This window comes from Solea senegalensis, linkage group LG3 (assembly GCF_019176455.1).
Source record: "Solea senegalensis isolate Sse05_10M linkage group LG3, IFAPA_SoseM_1, whole genome shotgun sequence".
NCBI classification, from domain to species: domain Eukaryota; kingdom Metazoa; phylum Chordata; class Actinopteri; order Pleuronectiformes; family Soleidae; genus Solea; species Solea senegalensis.
The window spans coordinates 6,874,433-6,894,798 of NC_058023.1; the positions used below are offsets into that span (position 1 = coordinate 6,874,433).

General features: G+C 41.6%; 1 protein-coding gene across 19 annotated transcripts in view; it reads right to left on the minus strand.

Moving 5' to 3' along the window:
* The window catches only part of LOC122766468 (calcium/calmodulin-dependent protein kinase type II delta chain), a 557,529-nt gene that overhangs the window by 494,202 nt on the left and 42,961 nt on the right, over nucleotides 1-20,366 (minus strand). For 4 of the 19 annotated variants that reach the window (XM_044021357.1, XM_044021353.1, XM_044021351.1 and 1 more), the window contains exons 5-13: nucleotides 18,883-18,948; nucleotides 15,931-16,003; nucleotides 10,981-11,083; nucleotides 10,459-10,542; nucleotides 8,881-8,975; nucleotides 7,966-8,088; nucleotides 7,792-7,875; nucleotides 7,281-7,323; nucleotides 4,228-4,268 (exon numbers count right to left, since the gene is read on the minus strand). In XM_044021357.1, the coding sequence (XP_043877292.1) occupies nucleotides 4,228-4,268; nucleotides 7,281-7,323; nucleotides 7,792-7,875; nucleotides 7,966-8,088; nucleotides 8,881-8,975; nucleotides 10,459-10,542; nucleotides 10,981-11,083; nucleotides 15,931-16,003; nucleotides 18,883-18,948 (712 nt within the window). Of the gene's footprint in view, nucleotides 1-1,018; nucleotides 1,079-4,227; nucleotides 4,269-7,280; nucleotides 7,324-7,791; nucleotides 7,876-7,965; nucleotides 8,089-8,880; nucleotides 8,976-10,458; nucleotides 10,543-10,980; nucleotides 11,084-15,930; nucleotides 16,004-17,280; nucleotides 17,354-18,882; nucleotides 18,949-20,366 lie in introns of all 19 variants that reach the window. The other 15 variants (XM_044021358.1, XM_044021355.1, XM_044021352.1 and 12 more) reach the window with 7 other exon arrangements.

Genomic DNA, 20,366 nt, shown 5'->3' on the forward strand with positions numbered 1-20,366 from the left:
TTCTTCAAAGCAGTGAAAAGAGAAAATTGATGTCAAGCTCAGCTCCTGGTTTCCCAGTAAAAAAGACTAAAACACCTACCAGTGTCCCAAAAAGTCCCAAATTCAACCCATGAATCTCCTTCCTATAAAAAAACGGTGTATTAATTATTGAGCTTTAAAAATCTAAGCTAGCATTTTAGAGGGATTAGAGGGAGGAAATCTAATCAATTGGAAAACTTGAACAAATTAAACTATTCTGATGTCTATGCAAGTGAAATTACAACATCTGAACTTAGCATCCACCAAAATATGAATTTAAATGTGCTTAGTCATATTTGGAAAATGTTAGAAAAAACCTTGCAAGTACATTTGAAGGCACCAGGACTTAAAAATGCTTTGCATTTTTACGCTATGCTAGGCTAATTTCCTCTAGCTTTAGCTCTGAGAATAACACAAACGAAACATCAGTGACATCAATGTTCTTTCTATTAATATTCTTTCTATCTCTTATTCAAACGATACAAAACCCAAATGAATAAATATCTCAAAATATGAAATTAATCTTATTGTTACACTCACCTTTATGTGCTATGCTAGGCTACTAGCTTAACTACACATTACGTTTTTAACCTTGAAATTCAGATGGTTATTTACAGTTTACTGCTTTCAAAGCACATTTTGTAACTCCATATGTCTCTGCCTGATAACAAGCCATTGTTGTCCCCACTTAATTTGACAACAAAGACTTTTATGTGGCAACAGCTGACGTGCAATGACCCCAGTGCTGTCATTACAGTCATTATCAACAACAAAGGAGAATGTAGCCCATGTACAGCAACGTGGCAATGCAATAAAGCCATCCTGTTTGTGGACAAGCTCATGTTACGCAATTCATGAACGACATTAGTGGGCTTTGAGCTCTGTGGAGAAATAAAACACCAATGGACAATAAAGAGAAAGACATGTAATTCAATAGATGGACAGTTTGACAGAGTCATGCAGACAAACATGCATGCGGCAAGGCAGACAGACAGTGTACCAGAGCAGGAGTGGGGACAGGCTCTTTGGGGCTGGTGACCACATTGGCCTTGTTGTTGATCTGGAGGGACAGAGTGGAGAGACAGGTAGACAGGCGGGACAGGGCAGAAGTGACAAGGCTTAGTGTCCAAACACTAATGCAAGCAGTTGCTGTGGAGGGAAAAAGTGGAAAACGCTGTGCCTGGAGAGTTTCTGTCAGGAAGTCACAGCTGAATGATCCAAAGATCCGGCACAGACCGGATCAGCTTCAGGGTTGAGGCTGAGATCGGCAGATTTTATGAAGTTCAGGAGTGAATAAATGAAGTTGGATGCTTCTTCTCAGAGGGGCTGCCTGCTCACTGAGGTAGATGAAAATATAATGACAGTCTGGAGTAAAACTAATGACCCAATTACTCTGCAGAAGATTTATGAATCAGTGGAAACTCTGCACTGACATCTACCTGGTGAATGGGTGCATATGATGCAGCATTTTCAGCATAATATAGGATGAGATCATCCGCTGAGTCCTTCATATATGAACTGTAAACACTAATTGCTTTTATGCTAAAGACATCGTTCTTACTTTGCTCAAATGAAATTCTCACATAATTTGACGGGGTTACTACTTGGCACGAGGATCCACAATGAAACAGTCGAGATTACAGTACATGCCATATGGCCTGAATATGACAAGCAATCCCCTCAGCTAACATCAACACACTCAGATGATGTTGATGTTTTAATATGTTGGTCATCTTAGCATGAGATGCAAAGTACAGCAAAGGTTGGTGCATTTGGACAAATGTATTAGCTATTACCAATTGGATTTTAGCGATTTGTTCCCAGACAAACTGCCTAATTGGGAAAGTTTCTCCTAGATCTACAATCAGAGCTCCGAACAAACACGAATAGATGTCAAAATAAGAGCTATTTAGCACAGATTTAGCAAGATTTTCCTTCCAACACAGAGGTTAAGATTTGGTGGGGCTGGTGCCAATCCCAGTTGACATAGAGCAAACCCTGGACAGGTCGCCAGTCCATCATGGGGCCAACCATCCACTCTCACACAAATTTAGAGTGTGTCCAAATTGGCTTATCCCCCAAATCCGAATGTTTTTGGACTGTGGAAAGAAACTGGATAACCCAAGTTGAAAACCTTATGCAAACTGGGTTGTGAACCCTTCACGTCTTCAAAAGCAAGAGTGCCAACCACTACACCAACTGTGTGGCTACAATTTAACTTCCAAAATTTAAATATGTTGATTCTAAAAGTCCTTTTATCAAAAAGTAAAAAAGCTACCTTTTAACTTCTAACTTTTAAAATACAGAATGCAAAGTTAATAAAACTCTATATTGAAATGACGAGATCAATCTCATTAAAAGTAGCCAGAGCCCTGATCAGAGAGAAGTTGATAGATTATAGATTTTAATACAGTGTCTTGTAATCACATTCCAGGAGTGTAACATGCCAACATTGTGTGTTAATGTTTCCCTCAGTCTGTTCAGTCAGACAGAGACTCCCCATCCTATAGCTCTGTGCAGCATTCTGGCTACTGCTAACTACCATCTACAAGCTCAGGCCTACCCTCAAATGTTCTGAGCTGTCCATCTTCCTTTTCTTTGGTGAGCAGACATGGCAACACAGCAAGATAGTTAATGAATCCAAGTCTAAATGTATGACCCACCCTCACTAACAATTAAATTAGGTTTGTCAGACTCACATAATATGGGCTTGAAAGGAATTCAATGTCCAAGGCAAAAACATGTTTGGTGAGGTTAATGTGACCGTGGACTTAGACCACCAACATAAAATCAGCTCATTCTCATTCCATTTTTTCTTGTTGCCAAATTTGGAAGGACTCCCTCAAGACATTCTTGAGATTTCACACTCACAATAATGGGGCAGATGGAATGACAACCCAAAAACATAAAGCCCACAGGGATAAAAATGTAGAGCGGGTAAATGGGCTTTTGCCCAAGATTATAAACAACAGTGACTAGTCTATGTCCCATTTTGATGCAATAACATAGATCATAAGTGGACTGATCACTTTTATTGATCGTAACTGAGCCTGTGTTTGGTTAACGAGAGCACACATTGGAGAGCAGTCAGAGAATAAACAGGTGAATTGTCTATACTGAAAAGGCAAGACTGCCACAAAGGAGAAAAAAACACAGAAACAACACACATTAGTCATTCAGGCAGCCGAGATTAAAGAGGGAAGAGGAAATAAGTCAAAACAAGAATGAAAGTGTGAAAGTCAACACGAAACTTTGAAGGAGAAGGGGTGGTTCTGGTTTTGGTGCTCATTGTTTTGGTTTCAAAACGTATTATCGTACGGAGTCAAATCTCTTACTTTGACATTTTAACCTTGATTCTACTAGATGTGTTTTTTTAAGAGAATAAGCATCTAAAGAACTGGTTAGTTTTGGAGAAGATGGTGGAGAACAAAGCAGAGCAAAAAGGCAACAGACTATCGAGGCTATATACATTAGCTGAAGGGTGAAATGAATCGAAATGAATGGTAGTTTGCTGAGTGTTAACCAGAATGCTAACAGAAGAAAGACTCAGCTTATGAAAAGGTTTTCCTAAGGTTTGCCAAAGATTACGGACTGCAGCTTTAAATATCCTCACGCGTACTTGGAAGAGATGGAAGAAAATGCCGTCACTAAAATACTGTGATATTTCAATGGTGTGCTACTGTATCATTTATTTTTAGCGCTGTATATTATTATTATATTGGAAATATTGTTGACAGTGGTTTTCTGTTGCATTTACGCCACCGACCACTAGTTGGCAGCAGGATTTCCAATGAGAGTTTTGCTTGAATTAGACTATTTTTGGGGGGAGGGAAATCATAATATATCACTTTTGCTTTCAGTATTCTTGCAAATACACAGCCCTGATTAACAAACACACATTAATAATAAATGTCCGTACAATGTGTCGTTAATCACGTGAATGAAATCTGCTATGATCAGATTTTGGAGCTGTTTTCTACAGCGCAAATATGTGAGTGAAAACAGAGAAGAGCAAATCATCCATGTGGCTGTTTGTGGGCAAAACAATGATGACATTCCCTGTAATATTTAATACCACTGACAGTCCTTACAGCACTCGAGGAACAGCACTTGAAAAGAGTCCAAAAGTTCCACACTGTGTTAAAAACAGTGTGTCGCACAGGTCACCGACGCTTTCTGTACAGGAAATGAAAAAGAGATTGGACTTACTTTGACACCATCCGGCTTTTTGTTCAGCAGGCTCTTGGCTGCTGTTGAGAAAACAGACAACAATGAAGGGAAATCAGTGGCCAGCTGGAATGAACACACACACACACGCACACACACAGACACACACGCATGCATAAGGTCTATTCAAGGCTGCCCAATTACCAGCAACCTCAAAGAGGGCACTGCTAGAATTGGAAGCAGAAGGGGGGGGCAATGCAAATCGAGTCGAGATGAAATAAAACTTAGTGGATCATTAAGTCTGGAACGTGGAATTAGATTCATCACATGAGACTGTAAGAGACAGTGGCAGCAGTGCTGAGGAGTCGGCACAGCAGTGTCCGAGGAACTGAGCCTTTTAAGCTTCTCTCGCTCTTTCTTTCTCTGCCAGCTTTCACACAGGCACTTGTGTGTTTTATCTCAAACACGCCAGTGAAAAAAAAGACAAACACCTTGGGTTTGTTGGAAGAAGTGACTTGGAATCATGTGAGAAGAGATTGTTGTTTGGTTTTTTTTCTTGCTGGCAGGGGAAAAACCACCAGCGTTTAAGTCAACGTGCAGGGAAAGTCGGTGAGAGAAAGAGAAGAGTGGGTGGTGGAGGCAGGAGCAACAAGGAGTTCGGGGTGTTTTGATGCATCCTCAGTGAAAATGAGGGGTTGCGTTAGCAGGAGTGATTTGTCAAAACCAAGACATGTGCATGTCTATTAGTTAAGAGCTGCTATTCAATGCCATCAGTTGTCTATTAGCAGCCATACTGGAGGAAAGTGTGCTTGTTCCATTATTACCTCTTTGACTAAATGTAAATCTAGTAACTCTGCAAAGAAACCTAAAAAAGGAGCCAAACATTTCATTGGATAATACATAGAGAGGTTGCCCTGTGTCATTTATCATCATGTGAAAGTATTATGGGATAACAGATTAGATAACGTCTCAGATTATCCACACCGACTGACTATTATATTCTTTAATCCCCATGGTTCTCAAACGGTGGTACGTGTAGCACCAGTGGTACGCACACTTCCTCTTGGGGGATATTCAGAAATGCTGTTCTACTGTATATAGTGTAGGAATTTTGAGTGTGCAGAAATTATTATATAAATAATAATAATTATCTCTTATCTTAATCTAATTTGATGATTTCATTTATTACGGTCATGCAGATGGCATTAAATTCCCTTCTTTGTGGAATTAAAAAAAGGACTTCAAAGGTATTAAATTTGATATGGAGAATCTTGGTAGTAGTATTTCCACGCATTTGATAAAAAATAGTTCTGGATTTGACCCCAGAAAGATGTCAACAACAGCGCAGGTAGTGAGCGCAGGTAGTGAGCCGAAGACCACAATTTTCATAAATTGATAGTGGTGATTAAGTAAATTGGACACCCTAAATTGACATGAGGTATGAGAGTGAATGGTTGTTTGTCTCTATGTGTGTGTGGCCCTGCGATGGACTGGCGAACTGTCCAGGGTGTACTCCCCCCGCGACCCTCTGGTGGAGGATAAAGTGGTAGATGATGGATGGATGGATGGATAGACGCCTAGTGGCAGAAATGACATGCTTCATGTTTAACTGATGGAAATGGTAGATGAGTTCAGACTTTTCCTCCAATATGACTACTAACAGACACGCTGAGTCAGCTGAAAGCACTTCTACTGGTGCTTTAGTCGTCATGCCATGCCTCAGAATCAAACCTGACGGGGGAGTTAGACACTGTAGACAAGTGTCAACTGCACCGCGGACTCTTACCTTACACACCAGTTACCACACAAGAGGAGGAAGGAAGAAAAACAAAGGTGAACACTAACATTCTCTGAAGGCAACTGACAGTACACAGGTTACTTAACATCAGTGTTCAAAATATAAGCTTGGACTGTTTGCTTGCTTTTTGTCACAAAGAGAAACGATCAATTGCTTTAGACTGCGTTTAAAGGTTTTGCACTTTGCAATTGACCTGTAGACAGGACTTTATTGATCCTTCATTCTCTGCTGAAAAAAAGTGAGGAAATAGGTGGAGTTTAACAGGCACTGAAGGACGTGTTCAAAAACAGCTGCACTTGAAAGAAATGCATCTTAAACAAAAGACAAATCTATAATAAAGACAAAGTCAAGGAAGCAAACAACGTCAAATGTTACGGAAGGACAACAGGGCAGTCTCTTACATACTGCGCTCTGTGTGACGTGAGCTTCCTGTGCTGAGAAACAGAGGTAGACACACAGACACAAGTGCAGTAAAAACATGGCTTAAAGTGGAGACACCAGGTTTACAAAAGGTCACCCAATGAAATCTAACGTATGTCAGCTCAAATCACATGTAACATTTCTCCATTAAAGTAACTAAAAATGACAAAAGACTAATATTCTATTTAATTTTTTAAATATAAGCCAAATCCACTATTATATTGAAAGTAAGTGAGCGTTTAATGTATTGTCATACAATACATTAAACACTTAGTGACGGAGAGGATCAGTCACCTAATCACAAAGTGAGCTGAAGCTCATGATCCCGACATCATCAAACTAGGTCTTTTGTTATTGTTTAAACTGAGGGAGCGACCCCCAGTGGCAGAAAATATAAGTCTACACCATCTAAAGAGTATGTATATTCTATATGTGACTGTATTTTAATGATTGGCAGCGTTTTACCATTTGAAAACTGAGGTTAGTGTCACTTTGTAAGCCGTTTAAATCATACATTTTTGCATCGCAACACACATCCACTGCTGCACATTTATTTGGAGTCACCTCATAGACGCAGCTCCCCTAAGAGTTAAAATAATTGACTTTCTCTGCAGACACAAATGTCAGACGCTGTAAAGCTGTTTGACATATTATCTTAACTAGATTTTAGCTAAGCCCTTTGCTAAACGGCTAAAATCTGTTTCTCTTGATATTTTCCACAGAGCTTCTGTCTGTCTGTCTGTCTGTCTCCTGCTGCTCCTCAGCACAGGACGTGTGCACGACGCAGTCAGAGCCCGGCCGTTCCACTTAAAAAAAAAAAGCCTAAGAACTATTCCGTAAAGGCCGTCACTTGTAACTATAACTGGTCGATTCCTACCTGAGAAGTTGCGAGTGGCGAGCATTGTTGTCAGTATGGCACCCTGGGGAGAGACAAACAGGCTATGATGTTTACATAAGCTAAAAGGTTAATGATTAGACAGAGGTCCACAGAAAGCCTGGGGTAGCTTTGAAAAAAGGTCACGTCATGATATTATTGTGATCATAATCATTCTAAAACAAAGCCTCTGTGATTAGAGTACTAAAATATCATGACTCCCTCTTGTAGCACTTTAAAATAAACCACTAGGACTGTATGTGGGCAAGCAAGGCACTTTTTTATATATATATGTATATATGAATGGTTGGAGCCAGATAAGTGATTTAAATACAGGAATAATGCTTTAGTTAGTTCTCTCGCAGCTGAATCCTGTACGAGGTGAATTATTCATACTCGATGTGTTGATAAAAGGTGCAGCTATTTGACTACTTCCTCTTTCCCAGAATAAAAAAAAACCAAAAAAATAAAACAGGGATTGTAGAGTGGCACAGTGTTGTCGTGTATTACGAACCTTGAGTTTCCGCCTGGCGTTGAACTTCTTCAGGCACTCCACAGTCTCCTGTCTGTGCATCATGGACGCCACAGTGGAGCGTTGCTGTAAACACACAGAGAGAGAAGAGAGGTGAGCTTATCTGGACTTTCTGTTGTGTGTTTGTATAAAAAAAAAAAACCCCCCGATACATACGCAGATCCACGGGTGTTTGAGAGCGTCTGTGGCGGTGACTCTCTTGGCTGGATTGATGGTCAGCATCTTGTTGATCAGATCTTTGGCCTCTGGAGTCACCGTGTCCCACTCTGGGGACGGGAACTGTTTTGAGAGGGACGGAGACACCGCGGCAAATTTAGCGTCTCTCACCGACATTAAGAAGCTGCAAATCCTTCATTTTTACTGTACAAACACTGACACTAACTGAAAGAGATGCAGAGGAAACACAGACCAGTGGAGACAAAGACTTTCTATTTGTTATCATGTCTCTGTTTGTTGGCCCTTGTTTTCTAAAGCCTTCTGCCTGTTGCATTTAAATACCTTCAGAAACCTTATCTGTGTTTGTGAGGCGAGCACATATCAACACTCCCCTGATTTGAGTTTGCTATTTTAATCAATTTCCGGCTGCAAATAATACATATAAATGAGAACGATAGCGATAATGATAGACGAAACAATACTGTAATAATGAATAAAACATCTTTTACTAGTGAAGAAAAGACAAAAACAGTAAGATTAACCATTTCATTGTTCATAAATGTCCACCTTACCGAGCTCTGCCATGACCTGCTAACTTTACTTTTTCTCAAAAAAACAAGCGAATACCGATGAACATGATGAAGGTCAAGCACCAAAATGATGAGTTCTTCCATTTTTTTTTTATCTCTACATTTTCTGAAATCTCCAAGTTCAGGATGTCCTCTACAAGTTCAACTTAACTGGGTGCACAGCAGAAGCAGAAAGTAGTTCAAAGCCTCCAGCTAAAGCTGATCTTGTGGATTTACTTCCATGTAAAAAAACTCAATTTCATGTCTCTCTTCATGTTTTGTTTTGTGTTTTTTGTTGTGGTGCTCCTCAGTTGTGCATTAACCGCCTATACATGCACCCACTCACATCATAGGCTCCAGCTTTAATCTGCTGGTAGAGTCTGTGCTGGTCTTCGTCCCAAAATGGAGGATATCCCACCAGGAGAATGTAGAGGATCACACCTACACGTGAAAACACACACAAACCAAACATTAATGACCACAACCATTAAGTACCACAATCCTGAGTCTGGGAAGTGAGAAATAAAGACAGACATGAAGGAACCTGCACCATGTCTAAGTATAGATCGGCGTGTTCACAGGAACAGAAACCAAGTGTCTGACTTTGCTGCCGTTACCAGGGACGGAGGGTTTGGATTGGCTGTACGGTGGCCACACAACACAACACGGGCCATTGTTTCTGTGCAGCTGGTGAGTCAGTACAGGTGTGTGTGTGTGTGTGTGTGCGTGTTGTGTGTTTGACATCCCAGGCCCAGGTGGCCCTGGCCCGCCACAAGTGTGTGTAATAAGTGTGAGTAATAAGTGTGAGCAATGATTAATTCAAGAAGTAAGAGCCCTCTGTGTTCCACTGCGTCACATACAGACACACGCACACACACACACACACACACACACACCATGGAATGTACAGAATGTGTAGGTGATTTTTTTTCTTTTTTTACAACTTTATTTATAGAACCTTCTTAATAATTTGACAGACATAAATAAAAATACATTATGAGCATAAGACATCACATTTGAATGTGGAATCCCTGTCCACCCACCACCCCCCCACCCACTGCCAGGCCTAACACACAAAACCTAGTGAAAGAGAAAGATGTGGATGAAATGAACACTACAAGTAATAAAGAAAATAAAGAAATTAAAAAAAGGAAAGAAAGAAAATGGGGGGGACATATCATGTGTAGGTGATTTTTACAGATTTAAATGGACTGCCTTGGTTTGAGAGTCAAGGAACCAATTTCCCCAAATTCAAGGGCTGAATGTGCTGACATAGCTTAAAGCTATATACATATATACATATATACACATATATGTATGTAATTACAACCAAATATCTTATTATTACTATTGTAAAAATATTGCTGGCGAATATATTAAGTATTATATTCTGTCTATTTTCTTTCGCAGGCCACGTTTTCATTATGACATGATAGTAAGTGGTGGGCCGCATGTAATCGATTGCGGGGCCACATGTGGCCCACGAGCCGCCAGTTTGACACCTCTGTTCTGAAATAAAGGGTTTTGGTATCTAAATCAATTAATCGAATAATCCTTGTGTTTGAGGTTGTCACTGTTGATTCTTCGACGGCCCACCGCCAATTTGTCAATCTTTAGGAAACCGTGCATACTCAAGCACTCTGTGTTAGTTCATGTGGGACATGGTAGTCATTGGCTCAGCCGAGCTGAACCAATGACTACCATGTCCCACATGAACTAACACAGAGTGCTTAAATTTGTCAGGTAAAACTCATGTGTGCCATCTATGGGTGTCAGAAAATGAGCATCTGCTGCAAACTTCTGCAGTCACTGTGTGTCTCACACACACCGACGGGATTTGTGTGCAACTAGTAACGAGCACCTGCTCCACTGGGATGGAAAACGAGGGGCAACCAAAGAAGAAATAAATAAAACAAAATCTTACCACACGCCCACATGTCCACCGGCTTCCCGTAGGGATCTTTCCTCAGCACCTCGGGAGACAGGTACCCTGGAGTTCCGGCAAACCCTGCAACACACACACACAGACACACACTAAAGATCCCAACCACAGCCTAGTTTCAAACCTCAAAGCAGCAGCAGACCCTCAGGGCAATGAAACGTACAACAAGCGGTATTAAAGTCAGAACACAGTGCGAGACTGGAGCTGAGGGAACAGACCAATTATTCCTTTGGCTCTTTGGGGAACACAAGGAGAGAAATAGGTCTGACATCTGTCCAATCCAGACTGATGTAAGAGCCAGGAGCAGGGCCACACCCTGTCCCTTTAGAGCGGTGCAACCAGGGACTTAGTTTGGGCTCCAGATGACTTGATTTAGGCATTAACAGAAAGAAAACTGGGACAAAAAAAATGGAATTGTTCCATTTCAAATGTGAACTAGATCATTTAAAACATAAAAGGCTCATGCAGTGTTACTTAAAAGCTGTAAAAGTGATGCGCACTTACCAAACCATGCCTGCTGGTCTCCCTGCACCTCAATGGCCAGGCCGAAGTCGGCCAGTTTAACCGCCGCCCCCTTCAACTTGCTGGCTAGGAGCAAATTCTCCGGCTTGGAGTTAAAGGGAACAAAGACAAACACTTTAAGTGCTTTACTCTGATACTGGGATTCATAAAGATTTAAGCAAGGCTGAGGTCATTGTCTATCATTTTTATTTACAGGTCCACCTGAACTGTACGACCTAAGACCCGAGTCAGGACCTGTTTTCTGTTGTGTTCGGGTCAGCGAAGCTCTGGTAGGGGGCGGGGCTTTGGTAAATATTCAGACAACATGAATAATGTATTTGTTGACATTTTGAGAGCAGGAAATCATCATCATCACAAGTGACTGAGGAGGAACATAATCACGACAAAAGAGGAGCGTGCTGGGGTCGAAAAGAAATTACTCGGCAACAATTACACCTCGTTTTCTACGGAGCCACGGCATACTGTGACACGTGGAGCGAGCCATAATTCATCCTGAGCCTGTCACACACTGTGACTTACTTTACTTTAGATGTTTGTATAGTTTTACTCATTCTACATTTGTAAATCCACATTATATAAATGTTTAATTTAATGTGTAATTATCAAAATAACAAGAATAGAATTTGAGACCATATTAAAAACGGCTTTGACGGCTTTAATAACAGCTAAGAATTATGTTACAATAATTCACTACTATCAGGTGGAAAATTCTGACATTCTATATCAATAAAGTGTGTGTTTGTGTGTGTGTGTGTGTTGCAGAAATGGAGGACAGCTGTTCATGTGCTCACCCTGGGTGAGCGAGAGTGAGTCAAGAGGAAATGAGTCTTCTTCTTACTCGATTTATAAAGTTTATCGAGTTTATGGTCTCATCTGCTAATTTTGGGGTCTTCTTCAATGCAGCTAAATGTCCCATTTTAGAAAATATTGTTCAATTTAGAGTCATGTACAGGATAAACCGGGGCATAAACAATGTGTGACAGCCAATTACAAAACTACAACATGATGTTTTGGCCAAAACTGTCAATGTAAGGCTTTGAAACAGCCGTTCACAGGGCTTTTCACACCACCTTTTTTTTGGCTGAACGCTTATGAACCCAGACTTAAAAACAGATCTAGGTCGAGGAATTCTGCCGCCTTCACTTTATATTAAGGCACTTTCACAACGACATAATCAGGAATCATCTTCCACAGAAGCTACGGTGACATGTTTTGGCAGGAAAAGCCCAAAAAGTGTTACTAATCAGATTAACGATAGCTCAGTTCATGTACGTCAGGGTAATATCGAAGTGAACCAGTATGCGCCGTCAAAACTGAGGCAGCTAAATGGAACCCAGCCATAATTCATCGGATTATTCACACCTGTGATTCTCTGACAAAAATGTCCTCAGCCTCCCACTCGCACACACTGTATGTTAAAGCTGACATACAGTGTACAGCACCGTGTCCCCATCCGACGAAAGCACAGTATATATGCGGAATGAATTATGGCTCAGATCGCTCGTTATACACGGCCCACACATCACCAACACATACCGTTTGTGCTATTTATTCCGGAGGGTACCACACATGCCTTTCACCGGCGATCAAAGACATTCGTTTGCGCCGGGAAAAACATGTGCATTTAAAGGGGATTCTGAAGCAGTTAGAGATTTCTGAGACGTGCAGATCAGAACAGGCATGCTGTGGTTAGAGGTTTAAAGAGGGGGAAGGAAGAAGAGGTTAATGGGAGGAGGAAGAGGAGGACTTTGGCTGGAGGCATTCATCAGCGTCATGCAGTCATTGCAAACGTTGGACCCTGATATCGTCCACTGTAAACACCCAATGAAATCCCAGGAATGAAGGATATAAAAAAAAAAAGAGGAAGAACGTCAAGCAAGTTTTCACTGTAGATTCACATTCATGCAGGTCATTGTTCTTCAAATGTCACCGAAACAGAAGCAACATTCAAGAAATGTAGTTGCTACTGAATCAGGCACTGTGCTTCCACATCAGTGTTGGGGTTCTTCCAACTGTCCGACGTCGTAACAGAAATGGAGGACAGCTGATTCATGTGCGAAACGGAGTCTACTTCTTACTGGATTCATAAAGTCCATACACATTGTGTTGAGTTGATGGTCTCAACACAGCATGACGCCCAATTTATACATTTTTTGTGCAGGACAAACCACAGTATAAAATGGGGCATAAACACTGTGACGGGCAAGTGCACGTTTTGGTTTAAAATACAAAAACTACAACATGGTGTTTTGGCCAAAATTGTAAAATTTAAGGCTTTGAACTTCCATTCTGAAACATCGAGAATCAAGCAAACCAAAGTCTTGTCTAAACTGACAACTTGATACTACCGTTATATTTCTGCTCCTGGTCTCTGTCTTCTGTCTCTACCTCACCTCCCTCCTGTCCTTTCGCTCCCCCTCCTCTCCTCTGTGCCCCATTTTTACTTTCACCCCAACCGGTCGAGGCAGATGACCACACATCTAGGTTTCTCTGTGCCCTATAATGTTGATTAAATAAGGTTTGGCGATACAAATAAAATTGAATTGAACTGAATGAACCTGCAACCAGGACAAAAGCGGCTGTCAATCACACCAGTGTCCCCTCATAAGTGCTCTACTTTGTCTTCTACTTTTCTCTAAACGAGGACATCATTCACAAAATTTGACGCCATTCTCTGGTGAATCTTGTCTGTGATTGGACGGTCGCTAGAATATGGGCGCAAAGCTCTTTTTCTCTGCTTTTCTGTATCCATCCATCCATCTTCTACCGCTTTATCCTCCACATGAGGGTCAAACGGGGTGCTGTGCCAATCTCAGACATAGGGTGAAAGGCGGGGTCACACCCTGGACAGATCGCCAGTCCATAGTTTTTGAATTTTCTAGATATCACAAACGGTCTAGGAGTTACGGTAATGAGGCGTAGGCATGCCAAATGGCCGAAAAGGGTGACTGACATTATAAATCAGATGAGAAGTAGGCTCAGAGTTGCCTCCTAGTGGCCATTCAATATATTCTTACTTCCTGGTTGGCTTCATGAGGAAACCAGGACTGGACTGTGATGATAGATTTATTCAATCATTGGCAGCTTCTGCACTTTCAGGTGCTGCGTTCGCTCTCCGTGACTTGAGATGTGACAGAAAATCAATGTGGTAGAATATAATGGGGTGCACCTGCGTTTCGCCTTGATTCAGTAATATCTGAATCCATTTGGGAGAGAGAAGTGCCTTCGAATCACGCCACAGATGGTGTGACACAGATCTGTGTGGACGCTGCTCAGTGTGCTTTAACACCTGGCAATGTGCAGATTGTGTAACGGTGCGCGCACGCACACACACACACACACACACACACGCGTTCTGTATGTGTGTGCAGAAAGTACAGTTCATATCAGATTGATCAGGATTTATGCCCCGTCCTTGCTGCTGGTGTGTGTAATAGCTGTAATTGGATTTTGTGTAATACTGCGAGCCATAAAGTAAATAGAATTACTGGCCTACGAAAAAGCAGCCCAGGGGTTCTGCCTCAATCAGACTAACACTGATGCTGACAAATGCACGAGCTGCGTTCACTGTCAGAAATGTACAAACAATGTACAGCCGCCCCCCCCTCCCCCACCCCCAGAATTCTTAGATTATGTATTTGACTATTAATTAAAGATGAAGTCTTATCTCTTTATACTTTTGTTTTATTGGATATTTAGAATAAAGTGTTAGTGTTGTGGTTTTAGAGCTGATGTGTCCACATATCCTTCTTGTGAATAATTGTGTCTATTTTAACTTCCTAAATATGATTAATATGCATTTTCAAGTGCTATGTTGTCGATCGGTGTGCAGTGTCGCTGTTTACCTTGTGTTGCATGTGTGTGAACTATTATCTTGTCATTATGACCTCTCTTTTAAGCTCTACTCTGTTGAGAATTAACTGTATGTGTATTCAGGACCTTTTCTGACATAAACCCTGACCTCAGCAGGACTCCTTATTGGAGACCAAAACTGGTTCTGTTCTCCAATTTCTGAGGAACTGACTAAGATTTAAATGCAGGTTAGAGGTGAAGATTATGGTTAAAGTTAGAGATAAGGCGTTGTTAAGGCTGCCGAAATGAATGGAAGTTAAAACTCGGTGTGTTATACTGTGTCTAGACTCTTACATAAACTATCATGCTACACTTACAAAGGACCGCTATTTGCCTTCTTGTGTGTGTGTGTGTGTTTTCTCACTGTGCTGCTCAAAATCATGATTCTGAGACATGAAATCACTCACACACACACAATACAAAGTGGCTCTCCCTGTCGCACCTCTGCTCTGCTGCTTGCTTGTTTTTTTTTTTTTTTGGGGGTTGTATTTGTTTTGTCTTTGTTTTTCTGCAGCGAGCTGTGTCAGCTGCCCGGCAACCGCCAATCAGACGGCACAGGGACGGATGCAAAGAGAGAGAGCTCATTACTGCTGAAGGTAAACCAAACCTCAGACACACCTGGTTCATTTGATTGGCAAATCCAGAGGTTGGGCAGCAAAGCACAGCGAGAAAATGCAGCACTGGATCAGATGGAAACGAGACCAGTGTGGCTGCAATCATCGCACTAATGTTTTGACCTAAATAGTCCAAGATCTTTCACTTGTTCAGTTTGAATGATTTATGTGAACCATGGTAGATGTTCTTCAGACACATTTTCCCTACTTGTGATCTGATCCCTCAGGATGAATATTAAATCCCGGTCTGAAAGCAAACTTTGACCTGCAAAAATGTGCACCGACATCTCCGAGAGTCAGGAAATGATCGCGTGGGGTGATTTTTTTGATTGGAGGATTGGCAGCGTTAAAGAGTCAGAGTAAAAGCAGAGAAAAAAGGGGACACGAAAAGTAAAACATAGACTTGTTGGAATGAGGGACACCAAAGACTTTGAGATTGCTTCGTCTGTTTTGTGCGTCTACTTACCTTGAGGTCGCGGTGGACCACGCCCATCTGGTGGCAGTGGAGCACGGCCTCTAGGATCTGCTGAATGCAATGACTGCATGCAAACACCAGGGGGCCATGGGTTAGTGACAAGCTACCAATCGCGGTCTATGGCTGTGAGCTCACTTTGACACTCGGGGGAGGGGAGGGGAGGGACGGGGAGAACATGGCCGTGTTCGTGACTGTACAGCATTGTGGTAAGTGAGTCACCAAGAGGCCACAGTGGTGAGCAATTTATGCTAAAATGGACCATTTACTCAAAAGCACTCTCCCCAACCTTATTTTGGTTGCATGTGTGTGTGTGTGTGTGTGTCTGTGACAGAACCCAGGAAAGAAAAACATGGCTGTAATTACGCCATCATCTGCTGCTCACACAACACGGCCAAGTCTCCGCCAAAGTCTCAAAACAGAAGTAGTGTTAGCTCCAGGCTAACGAGAAGCAGGACCCCGAGAGACTGAGGGGGAGGAGGAGGAGGAGGAGGTCTCAAATCTGCAGCTGGTTCTCATGTAACAGACACAGACTACATGATACCCACATCACCTCCACAAACCTGTTTGACTCAAGTGACACAAAAGATCGCGTGGAGTAGACTGTTTAGACTTTTCTGAATCTCAAAATACTAATAATAAGTGTTCAAACTCTGATTCAAATGTGTGGTTCTGTCACTGGTTCTGTTTATGTACAGACACTTCCTGTGTTCAGCATGGGATCCAATCACCACTATACTGAGGAACACAGAGAGACATTTGTTTATAATTACAAATTACACGACAAAGACGCTAATCCTATAATGTAGTGGAGGTGCTGTCGGTTCACTGGACATCATTTAATCTAATGTCTGAAGACAAATCAGATTGCGATTTTTCAATTTGAAGCTTTTGTGTTTTGTGTGTGCAGACGATTCTCTGGAGCCTCCTCCTCCTCCTTCTCCTCCCTCAGGCCTCAAGTCTCTCAGTTGCTTCGTCACAGCATGGGTTTGGTCAGATGCTACATGCACTTTGTGCACCGTTATACAGGAGGGGCAGGTCATGATGCGATCTACCAGCCCCTCCCCAGGAAACGACACAACCCACCGCCTCCTTCTCCTGCCAAAACTGCCCACAATGCCGTGCAGTAAGTGGTTATTTGAACACTTCTGTCAGGTGGTGTGTGTGTGAGCTGTGTCTGGTGGAGGGAGGGAGGGAGGGTGGTGGCGGTTGTGTTTTTTCGGGGAGGCGGCGCCCTGCGAAAAGGTTAACTAGTCGACTGATCAGGCAGCGGAGGAGCGGGGTGAGGCGCCGCAGGTGGGCAGGCCCTGTGTCTTTTGGCCGTTCCTGTCATCACTTACTAACCTTTAAATCCCTGTGCACTATGCCATTTATGTGGCAGTGATTTACACTTTCTAGAATCTGCTGTATGCAGTGACTGTGGAGGAGAGAGAGAGATACCAGGAGGCCAGAAGCAAGAAGGAGAGGAAGAGGGAGAACAGGTGAATGTCAGGAGAACAGACAGAACACACCACAACACATCATGTACCAACACTCCATGTACAGAGGAAATGTTTTAAAGGAACAGTTCACCCTTTGGTTTGTTTTTTTGCAAATATGACTGACTGCTTTCTTTTCTGGAGTGAGATGACAGTTTCAGTTCAGTTAGAAGCCCATTAGCCTAGCTTAGCATAAAGACAGGAAGCACAAATGGCTGGACATGGCTAGGCTAGCTTTCCCCCCTTTCAAGCTCTACAGCTAAGCTAGACAACATTCTGTGACTGAACGTGTTCACACATGACATTCAGTAAGAAACTGCTCTTTTATGCCATTTATTCATCTACTAGAATAAATGCTGATGAGTTCACTTTTCTAGACAGCACTAAGCTAGCTTTCGCCCCGGTTTAAGTACTAATGCTAAGCTAGGCTAACTCCCACAAGCTATACTGACCATGTTCTCACATCACTTTCTGAAGCAAACTGCTCCTTTATGCCATTTATTCAACTAGAATAAACGTTGATGAGTTCACTAGCTTTCACCCCTGTTTCCTGTTCTAATGCTAAGCTAGGCTAACTCCTGCTAACTACCGACCATGTTCTCAAGTCACTTTCTGAAGCAAACCGCTCTTTATGCCATTTACAGTATTTATTGACTAGATGAAATGTTGATGAGTGATACAGCTGTAAGCTAGCTTTCCCCCGTTGTTTCCAGTCCGAATGCAAAGCTAGGCTAACTCCCGCTAACTACGGACCATATTCTCACGTCACTTTCAGAAAGAAAGCACAGTGTGGAACTGCTCCTTTATGCTATTCAACATAGAGAGATATACAAAGGTCACACGCATGCTGTTTTCATCAATAAAGCTTATATAAAAAATAATAATAATTACATAATCAGTAAAATCCACTGCAACTTAGAATCCAGATTTCTCCAAAATGTGGATCTTATTTTCATAAACGAGCAACTCTGAACATCAGGGGACCTGGAGCCGCTCTGGAAGACAAACTTCAACTCAGCTTTATGAAAAAAAAACCCACTGGATGAGGAATTTGAAGAAGGATTCTTCGGGATGAAGCGGTTTCTTCTTTTGCAAAAACTGGTTCCATTTTGAGTGGATTTTTAAATAAACAGGAAGCACGGCGACACTGGGAAAGTAGATCCATGATCGAAGGTAAAATTAAGGTAGAAGAGGAAATGTGAAGAGAGAAATAGGAGCATGAAAGGCATATGAAGAGGAGACACTTTAATACTGCTAGATTTTAGTTGAAATAGTTTAAACATTAATATGCATGTGAACGTAAAGATGGCCAAAACTTAAGTATTTGCTTAAGTTTTTGCTTTATATTATTGGTAATAGGTGTCAACTGTGTTTCTACCTTAATATGCCTTCATGATACCAAAAAAAAGAGGTTTCACGTCACACATTAGTTGACAGAAATATAAACAGAGCGAGGTGTGACTCTGACCTGGCGTCAGCTTCACTGTAGTACTCCCTGGCAACGATGTCCTCAAACAGCTCACCACCAGTGACTCTGCAGGGGACGGACAAAAGACATTCAAAATATAAAATAATGTGATCGATGTGTTTGCATTATTGAGATGAAGATGTGACTTGGTCAATGAGTAAACAAATACATAAAGCCACACGTGCACCCACCAGAATTTAGATGGATGCAAATTGGATAAATGTTGAATATAAACAAATGACTGCGGCACGGTCAATACATTTCTGTTTTGTCACATACTAAACACAAATGAAAAACAAGCCAAACAGACCAGTATTTCCTTTGAGTATTTCCTTTTCATTATCTGTTTTCTTTGTTTACCTTTCTTTGTGTTTACCTTGTCTTGTTTTGCTTTATGTATCTCTTCTGTTTTAAATTTCTTTTCCCTCAGTAAATTGATGAATAAAAAGGGGGTTGACAGGATTTAATAAGTAAAACTGCTGTTTCTGGTTTGCTGCCTATGCAGACACTGTAAACATTCCAATAATATGGTTTTATTAATCCGATAATAACTTTGTGCCCGATGATTTAAAAAGTGCAGTCCTAACAATGCGGATAGTAAGTAAATGTACTAATGACAGCGAGACACGTCAAAATCACTTGATTAAAATAATCCAGAAATGTTATTATGGAATTATTGTTTCATTAAAGCTTTAAATGCACAGTTTAAGACAAAAAATGAAGCTGGTCAGCTTAGTCTGCACACAGCTGACCAGGGGTTAGGCGGAGTGACAGAACGGAGAAGTCGATTAAAGGAAGTGGAAGAGAAAGCTTGGATTATTAGGTTCACGATGACGGATGAGGATATGGACTGCGTGATTAACAAATTGGGAAATGGATGTAATAGATGTAGAGGAAGACGGCGACTGACAGCAGCAGAGGAGGTTGGTGGATTTAATAGAGTGTGAGCTGCCTCATGGGCCTAACATAAGTGTTTCATCATCAAAGTAACACATACATATACATGTGTGTAAAGATGATTCTTGCTGCAGGAAATGCAGGCAAAAGCGCTCTCATTTTACGCTTCATAACAGCAGATTAGAGTCGGGAGGAAACAAAACATCCAGCTCCCGAGCGTGAAATTCCCCTCACGTTGGCTCATATATCACGGATAATGTAAATCTCACATCATTCATGTCAGGTTTTAAATTTGCATCGGATTTGAAAAGCACCCAAGGTTCACGTGGAAGACCAATCTGGTTCTAAATATATAAATATGAGGTTCTAATTCTGCACATATAGAGTTTTTATAGGTTTAGTTTTAGCAGCAGAATCCATTTCTGAGACTTTTTACGGGTGTTTTCTTATTTCTTAGGTTCAGCACTGTCGTTCAATGAACTCTCGAGTACTTGTCTGGTCCATAAAATGTCAAAAAATGCCGATCGTTGTTTCCCCCAAACCTCGAAATGACGATGTCCTCAAAATGTCTCATTTTGGCCACAAAA